The sequence below is a fragment of the Aulonocara sp. 'chitande type north' Nkhata Bay genome, linkage group LG5 (assembly GCF_057382095.1).
Source record: "Aulonocara sp. 'chitande type north' Nkhata Bay isolate Kocher_YH1m ecotype deep benthic linkage group LG5, A_spYH_male_GT1.1, whole genome shotgun sequence".
NCBI classification, from domain to species: Eukaryota; Metazoa; Chordata; class Actinopteri; order Cichliformes; family Cichlidae; genus Aulonocara; species Aulonocara sp. 'chitande type north' Nkhata Bay.
The window spans coordinates 17,522,386-17,550,307 of NC_141348.1; the positions used below are offsets into that span (position 1 = coordinate 17,522,386).

Consider the following 27,922-nt stretch of genomic DNA (forward strand, 5'->3'; position numbering starts at 1 on the left):
GGGCAGATTCTATAAAGGGGAGTAAACAAAAAAGCAATGGCTCAACAACGACGTAAACTGGAGAATTAGCTGCAAAATACAGATTAAACAGTAGGTGGGACTTTTAAGTTTGCTAAGCCAAGCAGAAAACAAAATATCCAGGCAACAGATTTTGGGGTTGTGCAGAGTGGAACTGTGTGCAAAGAAGATCTGGAAGGTTAATTTTTGTTTGCTTGTTTTTTTTTAATTACTTCTCAATTTTCTTTTATTTATTTTTTGTTAAGTGCATTTTACACCCTACTAATTCCATGCAGTAATCAGTAGGTCGCTTGAAAATGAGAACCCGTGTCTCAGTGAGGTTCATTTGTACAAATAACGGTGAAATAAATTTAAAATATAAAATAAAATCATCACATTTCTGAACAAATTGTTAAAAAGGAAAGCCTTAATAGTATGTAGGCTGTGTTTTGTTGAGTTCTACCAAGTATAGAGAAGTGAACAATTAGAAACATTAGGAATGAAGCCCTTAAGATGCAAATAAAACCAGCCTGTTACAAAGTCTCACACAGCCTAAACCCAGGGTGCCCATAATGTTTTTTAATGAAAGCAAAGCAATTTCAGTTATAGCCTGCCACTAAGAAATTTGGAGGATTTGTAGAAGATCATACATGTACAGCATTTAAAGAATAATCCACTTGGATAGTAGGTCCTAGAGAACATAATAACATGATGTCCTTGACAAGAAAACAACATTTCAAAACTTTACATTCTGAAATAAAAAACAGTGGGAAACTTATTGTCATTGTTTAGACAAAGAATGCATTGTTCATAAACTGTGCTATCATTTTTGCGCCTCTTATTTTTGAGAGGTACTGTGACAAAATATGCAGGCTCTTGGTAAGCGTACAACTACCACCCCCTATATATTGTTTTCAAGCTTGTTTGGAGGACTCATAATCTACTGAAGGCACACTGAGAAATACATCATATGAATCTGTTCTGTTAAAATCTTCCCATATAAGGTCAATCATCTATTTTCAAATTTATTTTAAAATATGGACACTGTTAAGAGCAGTATCAAAATGTGAAATTACACTGAACTGTCAGAAAGTACACTGTAAAACATAATATTATGCTTAATTTAAAATATAAAGTAGACTGAATTCACTTTTTATCAGCTTTCTAAACTACAGCTCCTTAATCTGAGCTTGGGAATTGTACTACGATGAAAAATAAAATCATGTTTTTTGTGTTTTCTGCAGTATTAGTTGTTAGTGTAGGTGTAACTGCAGAGCTGAAGGTCGTGGCGCTTGAACACTAATTATATAACCTGTGAGACATCTAATTACCTCTGAACAAACAAACAGCCTGATTGGAAAGCATGACCTCTGAAACACGTTTCCCATTCGAGTGGCACCACATAATTGAACTTGTACAGAACTCAAAAATGCAGTTTCTGTTTCACCAGTCAAAGAAGATGTAATGTAAACTTACAAGAACATTGGCTGCACATGTTGTATTTTTCGGATACACATTACTTTGTAAAAGCAACCCCTCATTTCTTTATATTTTTTGCTGGAAAATTTGAAATAGTTGTAGTACTGAAAAATACATAGAAACACATTATATAATGCAAAAACAGAGTCCATACATTTCATACAAAAGCTAGAAAGTCAGTATTTGGTATGACCACCTTTACTGCTTCAATGCTGTTGAGGTTCAAGCTCGAAGAAGACTCGTGACTCATTGTATTGCACTGTGTATTTTTCTATCCAAGTATGCTTTTAGTGCATTGGCAGTGTGTTTGGGATCGATGTCATACTGAAAAATGAAGCTGCTGCCAGTCACATGCTTTCCAGATGATACTGCATGATGGATCAACTTTTTCATCAGACCTATTGCCACTGATTTTCAGTCCTGTCCAAAATGTAATGTACAGTATATTTAATATAAGTATATGTATTTGGTCTGGAGGTTTAGGCTCCCCTGCTCTCAGCTGCCCAAACAAACTGTGAAACCATTAATCTGGCAGGACACTCCCCTGGGACTGTCCTGCAATCACATGGAAATAATACCTATATATAAAAAGTATACCTAAAGGTATTATGTATCGGTATAATACCTGTAAATGGTCACTGTACTGGGGATAAGCCTGACTACAACAGTGTCTATGAGTCCGATATACTGTGTTCATTTTGAACAATTTCTTCTTAATGGGGGGGGGGGGGGGGGGGGGGGTCTCTGTATCTGCAGAGCTACAGTTCTGTCAATTGTACCTTTATTAGAAGCTGGTTTTAGCACTGCCATTCAATATTTATGGATGAGTACTAAAAGTTTAATTACCGCACAAAGAAACCATACAAAATCACTTGTGGTTCCCTGCAAAAAGGCTGAGAACAAGTGTTTGACTCACCAGAGCAGGAGCGTTGACCACAGAGAGGTTGTAGCCATAAAGGAAAGATGAGCCCAGGGAGCCAAAGAAGGCGGCACACAACAGGCAGGCTGTAAGTGACTGCTAACGAGAGAGCACACATGAACACATTATGCTAGTCATGCAGTCCTTTCCACATTGGTGTTGATCAATGCCAAGGGCAGATTCAGTCAAGGGAATTCAACCCTGGGTGAGTTGTGTTACTCTGGGCATCAATGCTAAGAAAACAGCTTCTTAAATCCATGCTTTGTTTTTATTTTGTCAATTGTTTCATTTTAGCGCAAAGTCAACACTGTGTGAAATATATTTCTTATGACAACGTGATATATTATTACTGAAAATGACAAAGGAGGATGGGAATAGGAAATAAACCATATCAAGGCTAAAACTGTGATGACCTGAAAGAAGCTCATTAAAAACTTCAATACAAAAGAGAAGGATAGAAATTCAATAAATGCAATAAAGGGGTTAAAATCATAAAGGTTTGCCCTCAGTGTAGCACATGATGAAAGGAGATAACATCATTAAATTGAAACCATTTTCCATTAGAAGAAGAAACTTGATTAGCAGATTGTATTGCATACTTGCTTTATGAGTATCCTCTTGGCAAGGTGCTACGCTCTCCATCAGAAGGTTGTGCAAAATATTAAGTAAACGAGTTATAGAAGACCATGAGTTTCTATTGGGTATAGGTTTACGGGAGAGAAAGGGTTAAATAATGATCAGGAATGTTAGGAATCATCCTCGGGGGACTATACTGGGGTAATCTAGGTGTTTGCTATTACATGTTGCTATAAACCACTGGAGAAGTCTAGTGGCAACAGCAGAGGCACTGAAGAGACAACAACAACACAACCTCCAAAAAGGGAACGACTTTATACTTGGTAACAATCATCTATGGCTCTTTCTTTATCCTTATTAGGTGATTTATCTCTTTCTTCTCTTTGCTTTTTGTTAGTGTCTTGAAACCGTTCCGGCAGCCTGGGTTGCACAAGAAGTCCAGCTCCTCAAGGATGACACATTTATACATGCCACTGCAAGATGTTTGCCGTGTCTCACAGAACAGTCTCAAAAATGTAAAGGAGATCCCAGGAGACGGGTCGTGGAACCATCATCAGCACAGCACCAGGATCTGCTCCTCTGTGTAGGAGGAACAGAAGAAGCACTGCCAGAATACCACAAAAAGACCTCCAGTGGGCTACTTCTGCATGTTTCTGACCAAATTATGATAATCAGAGTCCTTGAGCATGACATGAGGGCCTGACTTCCTGTAATGAGGCCTGTGTTCAAACTAGTGTCATTCAGCTTGATTGGCATTTGCCAGAGAAACCCCAGAACTGGCAGGTCTGCCATTAGCACCCTGTTCTATTCACAGATGACAACGGGCTCACATTGAGCAGATGTGACAGATGGGAAAGAGTCTGGAGATGGCGTACCAATCATTATGCTACCTGCAATATCATTTAACTTGAGTGATCAAAGTAAGCATAACCTTGGAGGATCACACAGATCTCCATGTGTTAGTACCAGTACCCTGACAGCTGTTATGCATGGGGATGAAAACCTCAGATTCACCGTCCGGCCTTACGCTGGTACAATGAGTCCTGGGTTCTCCTAATTCAAGACAATTTCCAGCCAACTGTGGCCAGAGTGTACAGGTTACTGGTTGATTAACGCACTGATACCACTGACTGGCTCTCACTTTCCCAAAACCTGAATCAAATTGGGGATCTCTGGAACAATCTGAGTCAGTGCATCCAAAGACACCAAATAGCTTCACAGAGTTCACTAACAGCCTTTTCCAGGTCTAACAGGAGGAGAACCCCAAGGACACCAGCTGTCATCTTATCAGGCTGTTGTTGGGAGTGTATACAGACAACATATGCACTAGTGAGCCACATATTATGACACAAGTTGTATCAGCATGTGTTTTCAATTTTTAACTCTGATTTTTGGTGTGTTTTCAAATGCAGTCGTCAAAGGTTTGACGATTTTTCATTTCCACTGACGAAACGAAGTAACACAATGTGTGCCAATCACTGTGTTCAACTTGAATATTTTATTCACCAAGATCCAGTGTGTGGTTTAAGTGCACATTTTGTAAGTGTAATTAATTTGTTTTATAGCAACAAACATATTTTAAAACATCATACAGCATTAAGTGAAGGATGATAAGCTTTTCTATGAAGTACCAACCTATACCTTGGACCAATAGACTGCAAAGACGAGCCAAAAAACTGAATGCACAGTATTGTTATCAAGTCCATGAGGATAAGATGCAGCAGAGCTATGAGGAGCCAGTGATTAAAGCTGAAGAAAATGAGTAGTAGACTGTAGATAAAGCTTTAGGAGGAGGAAAGGAAGGAAAAGTTGTGATTCCAGCTCATAATGATAAGCTAAAGGGGTGGGGTGTGGGGAGAGGAGAGGGGAAGGATATTCTGGATATCATTTGAAATTACATTTGATCCACAATGCTATCTGAGAAAATGAAGTCAAAGTAAAGGAAACTACATCACAGTTAAAGGAGATGAAGCTGAAACAGCATACATAAGGCTACTGCGAGCCTTGAATACGCATGTATAAGTCATCCTTATATATTTTTAATAAAGAGTAAAATCTCAAGCAATCGCCTTAAAACCCAGGGAGTAGTGTCATATAGGGGAAATTGATATCTCATATTTTTAAAGGTTAAAAACTCACTGATAGTAGCATCTTTCCCACAGTCCCTTAAAAAATATGTCCCAGTGACGCTGAGAGTTGTTTTCACGTGTCTTTCCATGCATTTCCTTTGTTTGGTAATGGATTCTCTAGAGCCCCTTAAAGTTTAATCTTGCAAACTTTGAAACAGACATATGTGCGTGAGGGAGTTGTACTAACAATGGAGCTGATGAGTTACTTCCAGGTACTAAACTATGTTCTCAATCAGGGGCTCAGTGTGACAATCACTTTGTAGCATATGTGAAGAGTTGGGCGCAAATTCCAACAAGACTAATTTTTTTTTCTTTTCATAAATACAACAATACACAAATGACAAAGTTTCCCCAAGTGGCTTTGAGACCTATACAGCATTTGACATCCACTGTCCTCAGTAACAAGCAAACACACAAATTTGTGCGATTTGAGTACTTGTCAGAAAATAAGAAAAATTAACACCCAGCAAAACATAAAAGAAAAGGACCAATTAAATTCTGTTTATCCTAAAGCACATTTCCATCCATCCAGTGTCTTCTGTTTATCCGATTAAGGCTCTCAGCTGTCATAGGGTGAAAAGCGGGGAACACCCTAGAAAGACTGCCGGTCCATTGTAGAGCTAACACAAAGACAAGAACCATTCACACTCACATCAACACCTACAGACAATTTAGAACTGCCAATGAATCTAATCCAATGTGGACTGTGGGAGGAAGCCAGAGTACCCAGGGAGAACCCACATACGCACAATGAGAATATGCAAACTCCCTCAAAGCTCACACAAATCTATGTATTTTAGACATAACACTGTTTCTGCAGAAGTGGACTGGCCAAAAAATAAGTAATGAAATATGCAGATCCACTGACAGATTATATTGCAACATAATTTTAGTTTTTATCTGAAGAAGGTTACCACTAAAGCTGATGTCATTTTAGATCAAAAAGTGGGGTTCCAAGTTTCAGCAGCAGGTTTTAGGGGAAAAGCTTGAAATGTGTGTGTTTCAGTACATATTTACATATTTACTGAGGTGCAGTATCTTCACAGCTGTGTAATGTCCACGGATAACATAACGGGTTAATGTATGACATAGTAGCCAAATAACAGGGAAACCAGAGGTCTATATAGTACTATTAGGGCAGGGCTGTTCCTCCATAAAGCAAAGACATGATTGTCTATATTATAACATTTTTCATGCCAGAACAACACAAAGAAGTACGTAAGAATCAGTGCCTTAATCTGACTAACCTCCTTTTCAGAGTTGTTAGTGCTGTCATCTTGGTCAATCTGATCATCCTTTTGTTCGTCCATGTTCACGTTTCAGCGACCTTAAATGAGAAGGCCATGTTATATCACGTGAGATACGTTGTGTATATGGAAAGGAGATGGGACACATTTCACAACGAGGATGAGGAGGAACCGAAAACTAAGTGAAACGTGCTGAAAAGGAAATGACCTCTTTGTACGGACATGCAGAACATCTTTGCAAGCCAGAAAGCAAACTGGCTTCCTGGCTTGCAAAAGTGTGAAATGTTACCCCCAGCTTGAAGTTTTGAGGGGATTTTACCCAGTTGCTCAACAACAGGGGGAATACTGGTCTTGATTTAAAGTACACTTTAATGTCGTTTTCTACTGCTAGACCAGCTGACTGATCAAAGACTCAGTCTGCCACCTAGTGGTTACTAGAACAGCAGCAGGCAATCGCTGGGCAGTGGAAAACTGGTAGGGTTAAATAAAAAATTACAGGAAGTTTTATCCACCACAGGTTACACGGTGGTGAAAGGGGAAGAAGGAGAACTGTACTTTTTATGAAGCTTTTTGGGGATTCTGAACAAACCAAAGACAAAACCAGAAAGAAGTAATTCATGCAGTACTGATAGAAGTTGATATTGTATAGCAGTCCTCTCTGACTTCAAGGTTAATTACATTTTGCATTCAGACAGTTTCTGAAAAGTAAATTAGTCTCTGACTGGATGCAAATGAAAGCCAGCAGGACTCTGAGTCACAGGGAGCAGTATCAAAACCCACAGCTGTGGATTGAATTCTTAAGAAGACGTGTGACAAATCAGATTGTTCTTGTTTTACCTTCCTAATTTTACACAAAGGATCACTGCAACTTTTTAATTAAATCAGCTGTTTGATCAGGAGGTCAAATTAGAAGCTATAAAGTAATAAATGTGATTAATTTTATTGCCAGCCTGAGTGGATGATTTATGTTTTACGGTGTATTTCTTCAACAATAAATGGCTGTGAAGGCTAACGCTTGAAAGTTTCATCAGGCATAAGACAAAATTCATGAGGTGACTATATCTGCAATGGGAAATGTGCTCGTTCAAGCATCAAACGAGTCCGCCTTGTTTCAGAAGACGTTTTTAGTTGGTTGAAGCAGTTTATACAAGGACTTCAAACTGTTTGCTTTTTAATGATGTTCTGCAGTGTTGGAAGCCACCCAGCAGATAACAAGCAAAAACATATCCACATAGTGACCCTTAGCAGTGTGACTGTTAGGGTGTTAGTCTGAGATTCTACACCATAACTCTCAATTAGTGCAGTGCTGTAGGTGAAACACCACCTCATCAAAGCAAAATCTTTCTCCGGCTTATAAAACCCAGACCCCATGTAGTGTTGAAAAGTGGCTTTCGAAGATATGCACCTTGCTCCACGATTTTTGTATGTGGTACATCCTATACCCAGATAAAAAAAACAACTGTTGTCAATAAATAAAGTTATGCTGTCTTATATATAACAGAAAAGTGACTAAAAAGGGGACATGTGTAAGCCACTTTCTTTGCACAATAACACACAGCAATGTAGCAATCTAGCAAAGATGACTCGACAAGGACAACTTTACTGGACTTGTTCAGCTCTGTTAAACAAAGTTTGGTAAAACAACACAAGCCATGGTGTTGTGAATATAGTCAAAATATCAAAGCCCACCGTGGATACATGTAAGTCAGAAATGGTACAAAGTTTTTAACAAAAAGTATGACTGTGGGCATATACTTACCCAGCATTCAGGCAACGTATCCAGTGCATACAAAGAGAATACTCCCCAAACATTTCCCAGACAGAACTGTGATAACAGAACTGAGAAATGATTAACCTTGAGTTCTTCCCTCCCTCTCCATATCTGAGATCAGCCACACTGCAGATAAAAGAACAAATACGCTGCATGTGTATAAGCTGGTATTACTGCATAACTGAGACACACAGACGGCAATGACTGATCTCTCTACTGTCCTGTCTTAATAAGAACATGAACAGTTTCATGAGGATGGTGATAACAATTTATTACGCTTGATTAACTTACAGAAATAACTCTTCCTCAAAAAAGGGGGTGGGGGTTTAGATGAAACACCTTTTTCTTCCTTAAAAGGTGTATTAACCAGCAAGCTGCTCCACAGTATGAATCGATTTTAAATAAAGAATTTATGGGGAAGAACAAGGGCTGTGAAATACACAACAAATGCACAAACATACCGCCAACATTATATTCTACAGTAAATTCGACAACCGCGTAAAACACTGCAAAACTGTATCGTGGCACAAGCAGCTTCATTTTTCATTTTGCTCCAGTGAAGCACAGGTGTACTCCAGGAACTGGTGGCATCACTCATAGATGTGATTACAGGTGTTTAAAGTCTGACTTCCAACTGCATCCACATGTTTGACACTTAGAAGTTCAAAGTTCAAAGCAGTGAAATTCAGGTCTTCGATCACTAAGTTCACTTCTCTGCATTCGAATCGGACACAGTCGGTAAAATGCGCCCAACTCCTGTACGCTGTGGGATAGCAGGTGCACTGGCTATTTTATATTTTTATTCAGCATTCAAATCACTAGTGAACCAATTGGGGGTTTTCTCGTTTATTAGATAATTTGCTAGCTCCCCTGTGTCTCTTGCTTTTCTAGGTCAGTTTTGGGTACTTTAGATTTGGGTCTATTAAGTAGTTGGTTAGTTATGTTACATTGTTATCCTAGTTGGCATTACCGCTTGAGTTTAATCTGGTTTATTTGATCTCTTCTAAGGACCCAGAGCTACATCTGACTTCTTGCAAACTCTTTTTTTAATACTCATTGTATTAACCCTAACCCCCTAGTATATTCATACTCAGAATCTACTTATAAAGATTATAAAGTGATAATACTAAAAAGGCATTGTAAAAGCATGACTATATTGTGTCTCTTATTTGTCACATAGTACATTCAAGTCAAATAAGGATTTCAATATTATGCAGCAGAAAGTCATAATTACAAGACACGAAATCGCTGTTACGAGCTCTCCTGATGAAACAAAAAGTTCTGATACACTAGGTCATAACTATAAGAATATGAGGTCACAATTAGGAGAAATAATTTTGTTTTTTGACATAAAGGTAATGATTCTATAAAAACAAAGAGACTTCTCCTCTTCCTTCCATAGCCCTAGGTCCCAGGGTCCGCATCCATACCTACAGCTAGTGACGCTTACATGTCTTTGGACTGTGGAGCAACTACAGGAAACGCACACCGGGAGAAGCTGAAGTCAAACAAAGTCCAAACAAATGAGAACCAGGAGATTCAAACCCGGAACACGCTGCAACTCAGTGAAACCATTTAAGTACCATCTATTATGTTTGGGGACAAGGAACATAAACCTCCTTCATTTCATGCATGGAAACACTGCAGTCAGACAACATAAAGATCCTGGAACTCACCATGAAATTTGGTATATAGTACATCCCATCCAGGCGCTGGAAATGCAAGGCCTGAACTCACAAATGTGCAAATACCATGCTGATAAGAGCTTGACTCTCGAAATATAAGAACAATGAAGTGTGGTCATCCGGTTTAACCACACACCACATTGTTCGGCCACATTCCTAGAACTCGTGTGAGAATGAGGAGCAAACCATTCACGGACACAATAATCCAAAGTGAACATTCAGATGAAAGTATTCCACAGAGACATGTCGGAGGCTAATGTGCTATCAAAAACAGGAACAACAATATTCCAATGCCAAAAAGAAAAAACTGATTTTGCAGGCAGAAAGAACCATGACATGCTGCAGTTTTATAGAGCACAACAACTTGGTGTTTAATCCCCCCCAAAAAAAACCTCCTCATGCAGCTTTTTCAATGGCTTCTTTTTCACTGGCTTCTTTTTCACTGGTTTTTTCAATGGCTTCTTTATTCGCCCTCAACCTCACAGTAATTACATTTTTAAACAGCTTGTGACTACTATTTATAATGCAAACACGTGATTTTTTTTGGATTTTTATTTTACCAAAACTGCAAAGTACAGGCTCTACAGCAGCAGCACATGGCTGAAGGATTAAGCAACAACTCTTTCTTCTTTTTTTATTTTTTTTTTGCTTTGAAAACTGTCCTAAAGAAACATTTGGGTCAATAGCTGCCGTGGGGGAAAAAGATACTGCTGAGTAATGAAACTCGGGCTTGTAAGCTGAACACCCCCTTTGGGAGCGCTTTTCTCAGCTCAGGAGTCTAGGTAACACAAGTATTAGATTGCCTGGGGTGTGTGTGGACCTTTCAGGAGGGGAAAAATCCATAGACCGTGCGCGTCAAACCTCTGAATTCATACTTGAATTTTTATTTTTACAACAAAAATATTGAACCTAGGATGCCTTGTGTATTTTATATATTGCATGTTACACACTGGGGTTAAAATGTGGTCAGTCAAAGTATATATATATATATATATATATATATATATATATATATATATATATATATATATATATATATATATACTTTGACTGACCACATAGACAATCCAGCACATAACAGCAGGGTGCAAGATGCTAGCAGGCAAGGCATACATGGAACGCCATAACCAAGTGGCCGGCATAGTGTACAGGAACATCTGTGCCGAGTATAACCTGGAAGTCCCGAGGTCAAAATGGGAGATGCCCCCAAGGGTGGTGGAGAATGACCGAGCTAAGATCCTGTGGGACTTCCAGGTACAGACGGACAAAATGGTGGTGGCTAACCAACCGGACATAGTGGTGGTAGACAAACAGAAGAAGACGGCCGTAGTGATCGATGTAGTGGTTCCGAATGACAGCAATATCAGGAAGAAGGAACACGAGAAGCTGGAGAAATACCAAGGGCTCAGAGAAGAGCTCGAGAGGATGTGGAGGGTGAAGGTAACGGTGGTCCCCGTGGTAATCGGAGCACTAGGTGCAGTGACTCCCAAGCTAGGCGAGTGGCTCCAGCAGATCCCGGGAACAACATCGGAGATCTCTGTCCAGAAGAGCGCAGTCCTGGGAACAGCTAAGATACTGCGCAGGACCCTCAAGCTCCCAGGCCTCTGGTAGAGGACCCGAGCTTGAAGGATAAACCGCCCGCAGGGGCGTGCTGGGTGTTTTTTTTAGGGGTGCAACGATATTCGTATCGATATTGAACCGTTCGATACAGTGCTTTCGGTTCGGTACGCATATGTATCGAACAATACAAAATTTGTAATTTATTTGATCAACTTTCCTTCTGACGATGCTGTCTGTGTTGAGCGCTCAGTGAATCTGCGTTCGACTGCTCCGCCTAGGGTCGACAGTGCAGCCTAGGCGGAGTAGTCGAACGCAGATTCACTGAGCGCTCAACACAGACAGCATCGTCAGAAGGAAGAGCGCACGGCAAGCTAGCAAGACAGAAGTTAAGCTCCCCTTACAACATGGACCTCCCCCACTCTCATTCAGATCTGGCGTTTGGAATTATTTTGGTTTTCATGTGACATATGACCCTGAAGGTAAGCGAGTCATGGACTAAAGTAAAACAGTATGTTGGATGTGCCATGCAATGCTCAATTACATGGGTGGGAACTAGTGTGTTAGCGCAGTTAGCTCGTTAACGTGTTGGCCGTCTAGCCCCATGCACGGGGCGATCGGCAGTAGCTCGTTAACGGAGATTTGCTGTGTTGTGGCGTTAAGGTCATTTCAACGAGATTAACCTGAAAGCACTAGTGGGAACACAACGAATATGACTGCACATTTACGCCGACATCATCCTAGTGCAAAGACAAGTGGAAGCAGACAAAAAAAAGCAAGCATGCTAGCCGAGTCATTTAGACAGCTGTTTAATATGCTGCTGAGAATATAGCCCAGAAGAAGCGGATAGTATAGCTTTTATTTTGGAAAGAGACATTTCTCTGTAATAAACTCTCTTTTCCAAAGATGAGTGATTCCTCAATCAGATACAGGGCTCGCAATATCGCTAGCCCAACGTCCCGGGGCTAGCGATTTTTTCAGTCGGGCTACCAGAATCTATCTCTGCCCTGCCTGTCGGGCTTTTGTAGGAAGGAAAAATATATGTCAATGCTTTTGCATTCTTTCGGAAATGTAGCTGGGTAATTATGTCATTGGCATCGGTGAGCCACTGTCAATATGTGACATATTGAAATCGCGTTTGAATTTGCGCTTGTTTTTTTGCTTTCACTTTGCAATCGTGCGAACTGTGTATAGAGTAGGGCTGCCACGATTTGTCGACTAGTCACGATTACGACTGATTTAATAGTCGACGTGTAGTTTGAAGCTTTGTAAGATCGCAAAAGACGCAGGAATAATAGCAGGATTTAAGAGTGTAATAACGGACTGAAACAGAAGATGGCAGCACAGCATGTACAAGGATGCCAGCTGCCGTTAAACCCCGAAGAAGAAGAAGCAGCTGTGTCCCAGAATTCATAGCGCGGCCCAGCTTAGTTTCCAACAATGGCGGTAGCTAGTTAGTTTTAATATTACTCTTATTATTCTTTCTGGGTCACAAAATAAACGTTTAACATATTTTCAGGCGAGAATGTAGCTGTGTAAACCTCAAATATCGGCTCAGTTTATCAGGACACCACATATTTTCAAAAGCGCTCCGACGTTTTCAGAGATGTCTGTTACCCACTAGCTCGATAGCTAGCCGAGGGCTAGGTCACTAGCGCCGTGAGAACACCGGACTCCCGGCAAATTGTTTTCAAACCCACCGCCGTCTTTCGTGACTCAGGTTAAATATATATGAGTCACTTAGATAAATTAAAAATGTTGTTGTTTGGCTTTTTTTTTTTTTTTTTGTATTTTATTTGTTCCTGAGTAAATCGGTTTGGCTGAGATTAAAGTTATAGTTTTTACACAGCTGAATAAACTCAAGCAGACAGCTGATTATCAGAAGTGTGAGATGCTGGAGAATATACTCCGGTGTCCTGTTAGATTTTAGATAGCAAGGAGTTTATTAAACTTTACCGAAACAATCTGCAAATTTCATTAAAATTGAATAAACTATCATCTTGTCTTTATTTTTAGTTAGCACCTTAAAAGCTTAAAGCTGTAAGCTAATGATAGTTATATAAGAGCAGATGCTGCTGGTGCAATAAGCTGTAGTTTTACGTCCAGTGATGGTTGCTGCATTTTATTTTTGAAGGACTTTTTGTTTATTTTGGATGATGATGATGATCTGATTAGTCGACTAATCGCATAAATAATCGGTGACTAGTCGACTATCAAAATAATCGTTTGTGGCAGCCCTAGTATAGAGAGCGACAGCACTGATCTGTGAGTGATGATAATTTGTGCACCAATTCCTCTGACATCGTCTTATTAATTGTTAGCTTACTATGCAAACATGACAAGTGAAATCTCCCGCAGCTTAAACATGTGAGAGGTTGATCGCGCAGAGAATTGCTGAGCTTATGTGAGTGCATGTGTAAAAGCATTTCAGTTCTGCTGAGCCAAATAAGACAGGTCAGGGTGAAGAAGTGACAGCCAAAGAAAAGCTTACCACAAAACGGAAAAGTTATGACAAATCAGACTATAAGGCAAAAAGAAAGTGCAGCTTTATGGTTTCATGGACAAAATAATTTCTGTGGCTGCGATATGATGAGCTAAATAACCAGGGCTGCACATAAGTGGTCCGCAGGTGCGCATTCGCTGTCAAAATAAAAAACACGCACAAGGGTTAGGGTTAAATTTAAAAACTGTACTTTTGAGTTAAAATATATATTTATAATTTTAATAAATGACAAATTAAAAAGGCATGAACATTTTTTTTGTATCGAAAAAATATCGAACCGTGACACCAAAGTATCGAACCGAACCGTGAATTTTGTGTATCGTTGCACCCCTAATATATATATATATATATATATATATATATATATATATACTGCAATAATGTACAATAAAAATGACAGATATGGACATATTACAATAAAAAACAGCAGATAAATGGACTGGATCTTTTATTCATATACAGTATAGATAGATAGATTGTTGATTGTGCCAACAACACAAAGTTCATGTCCTAGCCTTGTTTTATCTCTGAGATCATTCTCTCTGGTGCTTTCTACTCCACTGACTTCACATAGTTACGACAGAAAATTGTTGCTACTACTACAATGTCACTGTCAACAAAGTATTTTTCCACAAGTGGGAAAAAACAGGAAAGTTCCCAAACGTTCCCCTGATAACAGCAGCATTCATTTTGTAAAAAGAAAAAATACATAAACAAGCGTAAGAGAGAGTAAACTCACCAGACCCTCTTAAGAATCTTTCTGTCCAGTGCCGGGGTTTCCCTGCAGATTCAGAGAGTAGCCATAGGCACATAATTAAAAAGTAATCATTATCACATGAGAGCCTGCTGGGTAACTTAATTTGCTGAAGCTGGACATGAAAAGAGAAAGAACACAGCTCAGACAGGAACTCAGTCAATCATTGGCCTGATAGCATTACATAATGTTACTGCTGGAAGAAAATAACAATTTAACAAGCACTGACCTTTGAACATCTCTTTACATCAACAGCACTTTACATCATTTTTAATCAACACATTTCCCTGACTGTCCTTGTTTTTAATCTCATAGTATAGTATTTCACTTGCCTTTTTATTTGCCTTTCTCTAGCAGGTTGCTTCAAGAAGTCCAGCTGAGCTCCTTCTCACTCCAACACAAAACCTGTTTGAGTCAAGCTGTTTCTTTCTTCAACTGCTTTTTCTAAAGGACACCTTGCCGTGCGAGTACGCTGTGAACTTGGAAAATAGACAGATCTTTTTTGTGACCCCTATGTGCTAGAGAGACACGGGCCTACTTTACAGATGGGGATAGAATTATTAGCCCACCTATACATGTTTTCAAAGTATTTCCCAAGTGCCAAACATCCTAGTTTTATTTTTGATGGTTACATTGTTTAACTTTGTGCACAGAAACAAAATGATTCCACTAAAAATACAATGGTCAAAATTATTAGCCCAAATGATGTTAATCTTCATTTGTGTATCCTTTTTGCTGTTGTCAGGTGTTGTTTTCATGTCTCAAACACACCTCTAGAGTAACCCCAGTTCATTCTTCTTTGTCAAATCTCTCAAGCTTCTGCAGATTTGATGATCTTCTTACGTGGACCTTGCTCCTCAGTTCACCACACAGATTTATGTCAGTTTACTTTGGTCTTTAGTTCTTTACCAGAAGCGATATATGTTTAAGGTTTTGATGGAAGACAAAGCATACACTCACTCAGTTTTGCTGCTGACTACTTGAGGGTTTTCTTTCAAATATTTCACATATGCTTCTGCTTTCATGATTCCTTCCATCTTGACAAGATTCCCAGTTTCAGACACACTGAAGCATCCCCACAGTTCTTCTGCAAAAGTGCAATTTTTCTTAGCCTGCAACGTCACAGTCCATTCCTGTGCAGAGTTCTAGTGATTGTCTTAAGACTGCAAATACTGACCTGTCTAAGTCAATCACTGGTGTCTTGGCAGTTATTCTGGGATCTTTAGACACATCTTTCACTAGTTTTCTTCGCAGAGTCTTTGATATCTTACAGTTACTTCTTCCAGGCTTGTTCTGTACTGTGTGGCTCTCTTTCAATTTCTTGAAGATACTTCTCACTTCAGTTGTCATAACCGTGTTTATGCTTCGCTTTCCTGCTTTGTAAGCATCAATTATTTTTCTCAAGTCTAAACTTTTTCCTTTGATTTTGGCACAATGCTTTCTCAAGTGCCAGCTCCCTGAAGTTATGCTGTGTGTAAATTGGAAGATATCCATCAGTTTAACTTGATTTTACAAGCTTTGACTATTACAAAGTAAAAGCACATCCTTTCAGTTGTTTGTGCTATGGCTCAATAAACAGTTTTCAGGGAGCTAGAATTTGCCTGGCATTATCTTTTTTTACTTTATTTTTTTTAATTAAATAATCCATTGCACATTAAACAAAAATCTGTTCTAACTATTGCTATAATAATAATGTGCTTTTATTGATGCCATGAGGACCTCTAGGCAAGTACCATCAGCTTCTATTATACTAAAGAGGACTTTTTAATCAAACAGCTGAATAAATTATGTAAAATGATAGGGATGTGCAAATGGTACTACAGACCAGAGAGAAAATACGTTAGGAAACATTTCAATCACCTCTGCTTTGTTATATTTATGAAAAAAAAAAAAAAAAAAAAAGAGACTGGAAATTATTTGAATCATAAACACCCTTTAAAGAAGTTCATCGGCTCCGGTCACTCAGGAGGCCCCTCTTAGTAAACCTCTACAGTTCAATCTATTCATGTTCGCCATGAAGCTGTGCTGAAAATTCTCAGTTCAGTCTACAACTCCGGGTGTTTAAAAGGATTACTGCGTGACAAGAAACATGCATAAAAAGTTTTATTATTATTAACAATAATAATCATGAGTCTGTTCCACTTTGTAAGTGGATGCATAAAGACATAGAAAAAAAAAAATAAAAAAAAAAAAAAATTATGAGACAAGCAATGAGAGCCCAAACGCACAGCAACAACACAGGACCTTCAACTAAACAGGCAGCATCTTGATTGTACACATACTTCTCTCAGTTCCTATTATTGCTCCCCAGTCCAACAAGAAGAAATGTGAACCACAAAGTATGAAACCTAGGACAAAGCCAAAAGGCAAAGACTCACCCACCTTAAAACTTTGAAAATAAAGACTGACAGGCAGTTGCAGTTGGAACCAGTTACAGCTAATTTCAGGAATGTAACCAACGGGTTTTGTTTCCAACATACTTTTGTTCAATTTAAGAGAAGGAGAAAAAAAAAAAAAAAAAGATTATGGTTCTTCCTTTAAGCCAGAAAGCATTGACCCCAACCACAGTTTATACCCATGGAATGATGAGCTCATTAATATTTTTTTGGGTCCATCATGCTTAAAGTGCTGTAAAAGCACACATTGTTACACATCTCCTCTCTGTAAGCTGAGGTTATTTGCATTAAACAGATCACATGTGGTACCTTTTTTACTGCTCAAAATCATTTACAAGTTTGGTGTTTATAGACAGCATTGAACACTTTTTAGACAAGGAAAATACAGAAGAGAAAAAAGAAAAGGGAAAAAAAGAATTAAATTCAACAGTAGTCCTTGTCCCTGGAGATGTGGATGTTTGTCTGCTTGAAGCTCAGTATGTAATAGTCCACTGCTTGACACTGGCGTCGTGGGAGGTGGTGACCAGAGTGTGAGCATCTATCCAAGCCAGGCCGCTAACGTGGTGCAATCGGTGAGCGTCTGCAACAAAGACATCACAGCAATTTAAAAAAAAAAAAAAAAAAGCCATCTTCAACTAAAAGAACCTGGGTTTAATAAAAGTTTAGTTTGTTTAACATCCCATACTGACTGAGATGTGAGTTACAACTCTTTAAGAAATCAAGCCTGGTTTTGCTCCTAAATTTTAAGAAGCAGATTCAACAAACTGAGTTTATAAACTTTGTAACAGTTTAGGACCATTTAATTTATTTTTACCCTCTTTTCAATGATTGCTCAGTAAACATTTAATATTAAAAAGCTTTTTTAAAAACACGCTTAGATGTGTTGAGTGTGGATTGCTTGCGAGACAGACCTGGGATTTTGAGCCGCTGGTCTGGATCGCTAACTGTCCAGACGTAGACCAGCATGTCCATCCCACCAGTCGCAAAGTGCTCGTTATCAGGTGACCAGGCCAAAGTCACAGGTTTGGCATGGTGTCCATAAAACTCATTTTTAACCTGATGGGGAGAAAAAAAAAAAAAAAAGGCAACCATAAAACAGTAATTAGTATTTAAAAAACACCCACGTAACAGGCAGCAAACAGAAGACAGGATCATTAAGAAAGGCAAATATTTACCGAATAGCCGTCTGCCACGTTAAAGACCGTGATAACCTTCTTGTCATCAATGGCAGCCAGATAGGCGCCATCATTCGAATAGGCCATGTCTGTAATGGGCCCTTTGACCTCAAGAGCTTTCCCCTCATCTTTCAGAGTGTTGCCCTGAACTGAGTACAGATGAACTTTTCCATCCTAAGAAGAAAGAAAATGAATCCAGAGTCCAACCAAGCTTTTCTGTGATAGCTATAGTGTGTTTTTATTACATGGAACCAACAAACATTGAACGAATGTAAACATGTGGTGAGATTATCTGTGTCCACTTACTGCTCCGCCCACTGCAGCAGTGGTGCCGCCAGGATGCAAAGCTCCAACCTCTGCTTCATAGCCAAGATTGTCCAATGTGAAGACTTTCTTCTTATCCTTCACAAGGACAATCTACAAAGAGCCATGAATAACAATGCAGTCATTATTCCCCAAACAAAAAAATCACCAACCTTGCAAGTGCAAGAATGACTGGATCTGATTTATGCAAGCAGTAATGACTGAAGCAAAGACATTACCTGCCCAATGCACACAGCCAATGACAGCCCACCTGCCCCTACGGACACACTTTTAGGCTGGAAATCCATCTTCACCACATCAGAGGCACTAGAAACCAACAAAGAGGTTATTTATGTGAGGAGAGGAAGAAGAACAACAACCCTCTTCCTACTATGAACAATTGAACTGTAAGCATGCATTTAAAAAAAAAAAAAAAAAAAAAAAAAAGAAAAAAAAAAAGGTACTTTTAGCCTTCAACCCTGTCCTTCACCTTATCAAGGACAAACTTCTGTTTAATAGACCAAATGTAAAATGATTAATAAAATGGCTTATTCATAAAGCCACATCATGGCCCCTCACCTGTACTCCTTCTTGCTGATGCTGGTGTAGCGCAGTGTATCATCCATGCTACAAGTCACCAACTCATTAGCTTCATCAGTCACGATCTTGCTAACCTGGTTGCTGTGACCTTTTCCTGAGAAGCAGTCGTTCTCTCCAGTTTCTGCATCCCAGTAATGTGAGGGATACGTTAAGGAACGTTATCTATGTCTGCAGTTATTCTATGCAAATATGAAAGTCTGAGAAATGCCTGCAAAAAACAAAACTGAAAAGTTGTTTTGTAACTTGCGTCACTATTCAAATAACAAAGCTCTCTAAAGAGTTATTCAATAGTGGTAGATGGGCCATATTTTTTTTATTTATGGCTTTTTTTAAGCAAACTATTAGAAAGTTCTGCTGCTTCAGGTTGTAAAAATGTAATTGTTCAATTTAAAAAGCTCAAATTTTTAACATTTTGATTTTTAAATTTTGATTAAAACTCAGCTCCTGCACAATGTGAATCAAATCTACATTGATAGAAATTAATTAAATTTGATGAATGAAAAAAGGGCATGTTACATTATCACTACAAGTGTGTAATGACCTTGTGTTAAACAGAAAAACATCAAACCTCTTTTATATTGAAAACAATTGGGCAAGATTGAGCTTACATGCAGGACAGGACGCCTACGCATGTCCCACTGAGTAACCTTTACAGTCATTAGCGACAATCAGTAAGTGTTGAAAGGATATTTATGTGTCCGTCGTGACTCCCCGAGTAGATGTACGGCCGCCCTTCATTTTTGTGAACAGTAACACACTGGATGGACTTGGTATGACCCTGTAGAAAGAATAAGCACACATTTGAATATATGGAAAGGTACACAAGACATTAACACTACAGTATTGCATCCCCACACAAATGAAAGACAGCACAGAGAACTGAAAACATTCATCTTTGTAATAGCCACAGTGCATATTTAGATGCTTCTGTGAGAAGTTTATGTAATGACTTATTTTCCTGTCTTACCTACTGAACACCACAAGTGTATGATGGATACATCAGGAAGATGTGTCACAAGACACTTCTAGCCTCCTCACACAGACACCCTCCACGTGTAAATGTTGAGCACACTGCTCTTTCATCACTAAAAACTAATCTTCCCATTTGAAAACAAAAAAAATTTGTATGAAAACAAGCAACTCAGTAAAGCAGGATCTGCAGTGTGCATTTGCACTCTTAGGCATGCAGTTTGAACCATCGCTATGCAAATATTGATGGCGATTTACATTTAACAGATGCCAAGTTTGGTTTTCAAACACTGTAGAAAATGTTTCTACTATGACACTTTAATTTCCATTGTATTTCAGAAGCTCAAACACAGTTAAAAAACTAACAAAACTGCCATTATTATCATTATCAAATCAGTGATTCTATCCAGAAATAGCATCCTTTAATTCTTGGGGCTGACCTTGATTGTGCGTATGGGCCGGTTGGGGTTGTTCTTGTCCAAGTAGTTGATGTATCCTGACAAGGAGATGCTGAGGAGGTGGTCTTTCTGCCACAGGCACCCCAGCTGCTGGTCTGTCACGTCGGAGCCCAGGTTGAAGGTGGTGACAGCCGTGGTTGCACCGACATCCCAGAGCTTCACGGTCTTGTCCCCTGAGGCAGAGATCAGTTGAGAGCTGTCAGGGCTCCAGCTGACCTGTGGGCGAAAAAAACCCCCAGAAACGTAGTATGTCAGAATGCATGTGAGCAAAGACAGAAATTTTGTAAGCACCGTTTGTGCAACCTATGAATGGGCATTAAACAATAGAAGAAAACACACCAACACTACGTGGAAAAGAAATCAAAGAAAAATGAGAAAAGATTAGTAACTCGAGGACAGAAGGGTTTATAGCATGCATAATTCCTATTGGCACATAATTCCTCTAGGCAGACTGCCAAATCTGATTATAGTTGGCTCTCCGGAACAACAAAAGCCATTCATTTAACAAAGTGACTGTAAGTTAACACTGTAGCAAAGAGGTAAAACACTAGGATTGATCCTTTAAACAAGGCAGACTGTTAATGTACCTATCCATATTATTCACTGGAGTTTGGTTTTTAACCTAAAAAAGACTTACAGCATAGATTCCTCCTTTGTGAGCCTTCTCTCCACCAAGGGAGCCAACACGTTCACCAGTTGTTCCATCATAGATTAAAATCTGTGGATATTTAATAAAAACAATTAGGTACACATTTTGCTTAAAGTCATTTTAATTTTAAGTTTCACATGATAACGGACACTTACCTGACCATCAGCACCCGCTGTAACAAACCGACTTCCATCTGGAGAGAAACGAATGCAGTTGACGAACTGGCTGTGGTCCTTTGGGTGGAAAAAAATTAAAAAGAAATCAACATAGAAGTTAGCTTTATGGATCAAATGAGTGTTTGATTTTGACACATAATATTTGGTCTTGTGCATAAATGGAAACCAAACATTGAAAGTAGATCCAGTATTTTCAATAGTCATAGTGTAGATTTAACATAGTCTCAAACAAGTGAGGAAGGAAGAAGCAAAAAATAAATAAATTTAAAAAAAAAAAAAAGACTGCTTAGTCATCTTCATGACCGACAGAAACTCAGTCCTTCCTCAATTGAGACCATCATGACCGACCAGTATGCAGGCTTAAAGAAAACAAATGTTTCCTTGATTTTCCTTTAAGCATGTGTTATAGGCAAATTTGAGAATTTAAATTTACCTATGACACAAATAGCACAAGGTTCATGTGGAGAGCAAAGACATGGGATCAATAGCTGTGATTACAATTCTTGTTTGTTTTAATTTAATAACACCCCACTAATAAGCCAATAATGCAATTCTTAAAGGGAATACAAGGTGTAATTTACTTTAAAATTTAACAAATATATCCACCGTTTTATGTACCTTGACCAACTGGATTTTATATTAACTTCAAATAAATTAGTCTGCAGTACACTTTGTGCCTGGTTGTAGGAAGCAGCTCACACTCTCGAAGAATTTATGGGGATGTGGATTATGTAATATGGAAACAGGCAAACAAGGCCACATTGTCAAAACCCAACAGAGTGTGGCAGATTTGAGATGGCCAACAGATATTAAAGCCAGAGAAAGTTGGAAAGCTGCAATGCTTTGTTACCAGTGCATGTCAAAGACAACATTTAGCCATTGGCTGTTCTGACCACTTTAATCCAGCACATGTCAGCAGATCATCTTTTCTCTAAGACTTGTCCAGCAAAACAACAGCCAAGAAAAAAAAAGAAAAAACAAACAATCCAGCTTAGCTCTAATCACTCTGGAACAAACACCTCTTTACTAAAGCTCCTCAAATTGCCAACAAATGCAACTCACCCGTAATGTGAACTTGAACTTGAAGGGAGGTCCCTCAAAGAAGGAGGCACAGGTGTCGTCACTGGCAGTGGCAAGGCGGTAAGGGCGCTTCTGCCTTATGTCTACACTGTTAATTAATTTTGAGTGGCCAGAAACCTCTCCCACTGATGAGCCAGAGTCCCACAGGAACACTGCCCCAAACCTACAATGACAAGTGAACACCGATACAGTTGATCCAGGTTTGAATTAGAGGAAGAAAGATACATGCTAGAAGGTTTCGATTTCCTGCACAATAGTGATGCAAACAGTTCTTTTTATAATAAAAACAATAAATAAATAACATTGGTCCTGCAAGTGCACAAACATATCACCTTGATATCTAAAGCAAACAGTGAGTTTGTGCCACGTGGGAATAAATCAGTGTGAACGCTGTAAGAGAAGTTTCTCATGAGACAGTTACCATGGTTGATTTTAAACTACGAATCAATTTGTAGCCAGTGTAGCGCCAAAAGAAAAAAAATAAATAAAAAAAATAAAAAAATCCTGACACTCACTTCTCTCGTCCGTCCCCAACAACAGCAAGCCTCTTGCTGTCCTCGGTCCATGCAATGTCCTTCACCTTCCCTGAAATCGGGGTGTACTCATACTTGAGCATGTGTTCCTTCTGGGTGGTGTCCCAGATACGGATCTTTCCTGATGCATCTAACGGATATAAAAGCAACATGATTACATAGCAGTCACATTATTGTGGCAACTATGAGAATACACAGTTTTACCAGGATTTTTGCAGTGGCTACTGATAAAATGTGACTTGACCTTCATTATGGTCCAAATTCTACACAAAATCTGACAAATCCATTTAAAAACATGTTTTAATTTAGCACAACTTCTTAAGTAATAACTCACAATGCAAGCTGGAAAAAGTAAATAAAAGTCAATTAACATCATCAAAACCTACTTGGACTCAGATATTTCAGTTAAAGCCTTGTCCCTAAATGTCCACAAATCACAATCTACTCTTCCTAGGAAAAACTGGTTCACATGCATTGTGCCGTAACAGCAATTTTCATAGGAACTTAGCAAGGAGCATTACAAAAGTGCATGAAATTAGAGGAGATATGCACAATCTGCAGTTTGACAGGATATCAGGATTGTTGCTAGACTGTTGGGAGTGAAGATTCTAGAAAGACTACAATATTCATTCAATAAAGTGTAAAAGAACCCAAGGGCAAGGGCAGAACACCATTACAAGAAACAACAAACCACACAAAGCTTACAGTGGGGCAAAAAAGTATTTAGTCAGCCACCAATTGTGCAAGTTCCCCCACTTAAAATGATGACAGAGGTCAGTAATTTGCACCAGAGGTACACTTCAACTGTGAGAGACAGAATGTGAAAAAAGAATCCATGAATTCACATGGTAGGATTTGTAAAGAATTTATTCGTAAATCAGGGTGGAAAATAAGTATTTGGTCACCTCAAACAAGGAAAATCTCTGGCTCTCACAGACCTGTAACGTCTTCTGTAAGAAGCTTTTCTGTCCCCCACTCGTTACCTGTATGAATGGCACCTGTTTGAACTCATCATCTGTATAAAAGACACCTGTCCACAGCCTCAAACAGTCAGACTCCAAACTCCGCCATGGCCAAGACCAAAGAGCTTTCGAAGGACACCAGGAAAAGTATTGTAGACCTGCACCAGACTGGGAAGAGTGAATCTACAATAGGCAAGCAGCTTGGTGTGAAAAAATCAACTGTGGGAGCAATCATCAGAAAATGGAAGACATACAAGACCACTGATAATCTCCCTCGATCTGGGGCTCCACGCAAGATCTCATCCCGTGGGGTCAAAATGATCATGAGAACGGTGAGCAAAGATCCCAGAACCACACGGGGGGACCTGGTGAATGACCTGCAGAGAGCTGGGACCAAAGTGACAAAGGTCACCATCAGTAACACACTACAACGGCAGGGAATCAAATCCCGCAGTGCCAGACGTGTTCCGCTGCTGAAGCCAGTGCATGTCCAGGCCCGTCTGAAGTTTGCCAGAGAGCACATGGATGATACAGCAGAGGATTGGGAGAACGTCATGTGGTCAGATGAAACCAAAGTAGAACTTTTTGGTATAAACTCAACTCGTTGTGTTTGGAGGATGAAGAATACTGAGTTGCATCCCAAGAACACCATACCTACTGTGAAGCATGGGGGTGGAAACATCATGCTATGGGGCTGTTTTTCTGCCAAGGGGACAGGACGACTGATCCGTGTTAAGGACAGAATGAATGGGGCCATGTATCGTGAGATTTTGAGCCAAAACCTCCTTCCATCAGTGAGAACTTTGAAGATGAAACGAGGCTGGGTCTTCCAACATGACAATGATCCAAAACACACCGCCCGGGCAACAAAGGAGTGGCTCCGTAAGAAGCATTTGAAAGTCCTGGAGTGGCCTAGCCAGTCTCCAGACCTCAACCCCATAGAAAATCTGTGGCGGGAGTTGAAAGTCCGTGTTGCTCGGCGACAGCCCCAAAACATCACTGCTCTCGAGAAGATCTGCATGGAGGAATGGGCCAAAATACCAGCTACTGTGTGTGCAAACCTGGTAAAGACCTATAGTAAACGTTTGACCTCTGTTATTGCCAACAAAGGTTATGTTACAAAGTATTGAGTTGTATTTTTGTTATTGACCAAATACTTATTTTCCACCCTGATTTACGAATAAATTCTTTACAAATCCTACCATGTGGATTCATGGATTTTTTTTTTCACATTCTGTCTCTCACAGTTGAAGTGTACCTCTGGTGCAAATTACTGACCTCTGTCATCATTTTAAGTGGGGGAACTTGCACAATCGGTGGCTGACTAAATACTTTTTTGCCCCACTGTAGATGTTCAGTAACACTACTGGGATAACATTTTGATGCCAAAAAGACAAAAATTGAGCTTGTTTGCAAAAATGGTCCAAGCCCCGAGTCGGCAGAAGGAGTCCAGTTTTTTTCTGCATGCACTGCGAGTGGTTACTGAGTGTCAGAAGCACAGCAGTTTGTGTTTTTTGTTTACTCTAATGGTGTTCATCCCTAATTATGTTTTAGATAAAAATCAGTAAATTCCAGTAGGTTTACAAACTCTTTCTTGCAAATGTTCAAATGTATTTTTCTCTTTTACCTCCAGATGCAATGTAGAATCCACTGGGTGCATACTTCGCAACAGTAACTTGATGGGCATGCTCAGTGTAAATGTCTGCAATAGCTGGGTTCTTAAAAAAAACGAAAAAAAAAACAACACAAAAATGGAAAGATTAGCTCAGAAATTGCAAATAAATGATGAGCATTTTTCCAATTGGTCACTTAAACCCAAACATCTAATCAACAATTAGTGTTGGCAAAGAAAAAATAAATTTTGGTAAACACTGGTAAACCACAAGCTGAAATCCTTTCCTGAGCTACTTCTAGATTAGGTGCTAACTGACAGCATTATGCTAACAGTAATTGTGCCAGCATGCAACTCAGATTTCAGAGAATATCAAGGGCACAATACTGAACACGCCCAAAAATACTGGGTGTAGCAGGAGGGCAACAAACAAAACCACCCACTAGTAGAGTGAAATGCTGTCTTTGATGTGGCTGCTAGCTTTTGATGCTGTACATTTTATGTGGTCATTACTCTCATTCAGTAGATTCTGTCATAGCCAGTAGATTTGTAAATACAAATGAATAAAATAATCAGCATCATGTTGATACAACTTTAAGACTTTTTTTTTTTTAAATTACTTCAATGTTCCTGATGATGACACATTTCCCATTGGTGTAGAGGAAGTTGTTGCCTTTGGGATCACCACCGATCACTTTTGCAACTCCCCTCTCCATCTGTGGGAGACTGGCAAACACACGTTCTGAAAAAAGTGAAAATAATAAAATCAAAGATGTGGAAAACATCAATTAATGCACTGCAGACAGGGTTAAACACAAATAGAAAAAGTGTTTCACTGCATATCCTTTATCTGCTGGGAATAAAATCTGCCATTTCAGATAGCAGATTTTATTATTAACAGAAGTGTTCTATATCAACTAGTCATTCATTAGTCATCCATAGGACTTAAAGTGGAGCTGGTTTCAGGTACCTTACTGATTATCACAGACACTTTGAGCACACGGCCAAGTCTATTCCTATTGTTCTACCAAGCAGTTTCACCCTCCTTATTAAATTCCCTGAACGCAAAGCGTTTTACACTTCAACCTTTAAGGAGTAACAAAAATAAAACATAACTAGATTAAGTTCTTCGGTGCACTTCCTCAAAATTTGGGCCATCATTTTTGACGCCAACTATGTTAGAAAACCAGTAAAAGACAAGTCTGGATTTGTTGCTGATCATTACATGGGTGAATTTTCTACTTTGTAAATTACTAAAGAAAAAAAAATACAAGTAACTGCTTGTAATTGAAGTATTTGCTTTTGTTTAGTTACACATTTTTTAAGTACAGAGTATCCATTTAGTAAGGTTTATGTTGATGAGTCTTGTTTTTTTTTTTTTTTTATTATTATTATTATTATTATTATTATTATTATTATTATTATTATTATTATTATTATTATAATAAGTGTACCGATTTTTATATAATTGCACAAATTATACAGCAATTTCAAATATTAGTATTTAAAATGTTTTATTATAGTTATATTATAAATTTACCAACACTTTGCTTGCCATAATTTTTACATACCATTGTAATAAACTAAACGAGATATACACTCAGGTCAAAATGCACTAGCACACTTTTGCTTGCTCATAATGGTTTTTGAATACATCACGAGTCAATCCTGCCTTATGCAGTAACTACACGGTTGTAACTTGAATGTGCCTTGAAAGACCAAAAATAAATAAATAAATCACTGCCATGTTTTCGCCATTTATATTTCCGACTGATTCAATGAGAAAAAAAAAATGTAGCGTTAAATATGTTAGGACATTCGACCAGCGACAAATGTGTACTTCAGTACTTCCTCGGTGCTTCACTGGCAGACAGCCTCTGTGTGGACATGTCATAACAAAGCAATGGGAGCACAACTATTTCCTGACTGAGGCTAGCAACCTAGCTAACTAAAAAGCCACTGCCTGTGGCATGAAGCGGCTGCACTGAGTGCCAAAACATCTGCACAACACTCCGAGCTATCCAAACACAGGTGTGTACTACACCTGCCAGAATCGTTGCATGAGCGAAGCTTTTTTTGGTCTTTCTTGTGTGGGGTGAAGTGTCAAAATTACGCAGCTATGGGCGAGGCTAGCTAGCTGCTACCTGGATGACTAGCAGATCTGCCGACTAGTGTCACGCGAAGTAAGAGCCTTGTTCCTGTTTTTCCCGCCCTGCTGCTGACACAGAAATGAGACAGACTTACTCAGTTCATACGGCATTTTTTCTCCGCTGCCTCTGGCTTGGCTTTTCTCTTCCAGATGAATGAAACAGTGAAGACAGAAAAGCGCCCGTGGCTTTGCACTACCCTCCCTGATACACAAACACGGAAGCGGGTGCAGCTCTCGCTCTGC

General features: G+C 39.2%; 2 protein-coding genes across 5 annotated transcripts in view; both read right to left on the reverse strand.

Moving 5' to 3' along the window:
• The window catches only part of slc2a9l2 (solute carrier family 2 member 9, like 2), a 108,413-nt gene extending 93,670 nt beyond the window's left edge, over positions 1-14,743 (reverse strand). The window contains exons 1-3 of one of the 4 annotated variants that reach the window (XM_086291715.1): positions 14,603-14,743; positions 6,348-6,427; positions 2,393-2,494 (exon numbers count right to left, since the gene is read on the reverse strand). In XM_086291715.1, the coding sequence (XP_086147841.1) occupies positions 2,393-2,494; positions 6,348-6,410 (165 nt within the window). In that variant the 5' untranslated portion in view covers positions 6,411-6,427; positions 14,603-14,743. Of the gene's footprint in view, positions 1-2,392; positions 2,495-6,347; positions 6,428-8,106; positions 8,210-9,794; positions 9,814-14,602 lie in introns of those variants that run through there. The other 3 variants (XM_086291716.1, XM_086291717.1, XM_086291714.1) reach the window with 3 other exon arrangements.
• A 1,962-nt stretch (positions 14,744-16,705) lies between these two features.
• On the reverse strand, positions 16,706-27,917 carry wdr1 (WD repeat domain 1). The gene is made up of 15 exons (XM_086291718.1): positions 27,775-27,917; positions 26,151-26,272; positions 25,546-25,636; positions 22,939-23,086; positions 22,406-22,586; positions 21,323-21,400; positions 21,156-21,236; positions 20,501-20,734; positions 19,780-19,869; positions 19,071-19,225; positions 18,731-18,818; positions 18,495-18,605; positions 18,189-18,362; positions 17,925-18,069; positions 16,706-17,593 (listed from the first exon to the last, which is right to left on the reverse strand). The coding sequence occupies exons 1-15, from the start codon at positions 27,788-27,790 to the stop codon at positions 17,487-17,489; spliced, it is 1,821 nt and encodes a 606-aa protein (XP_086147844.1). The 5' UTR covers positions 27,791-27,917; the 3' UTR covers positions 16,706-17,486.
• Positions 27,918-27,922: the final 5 nt, after the last annotated feature.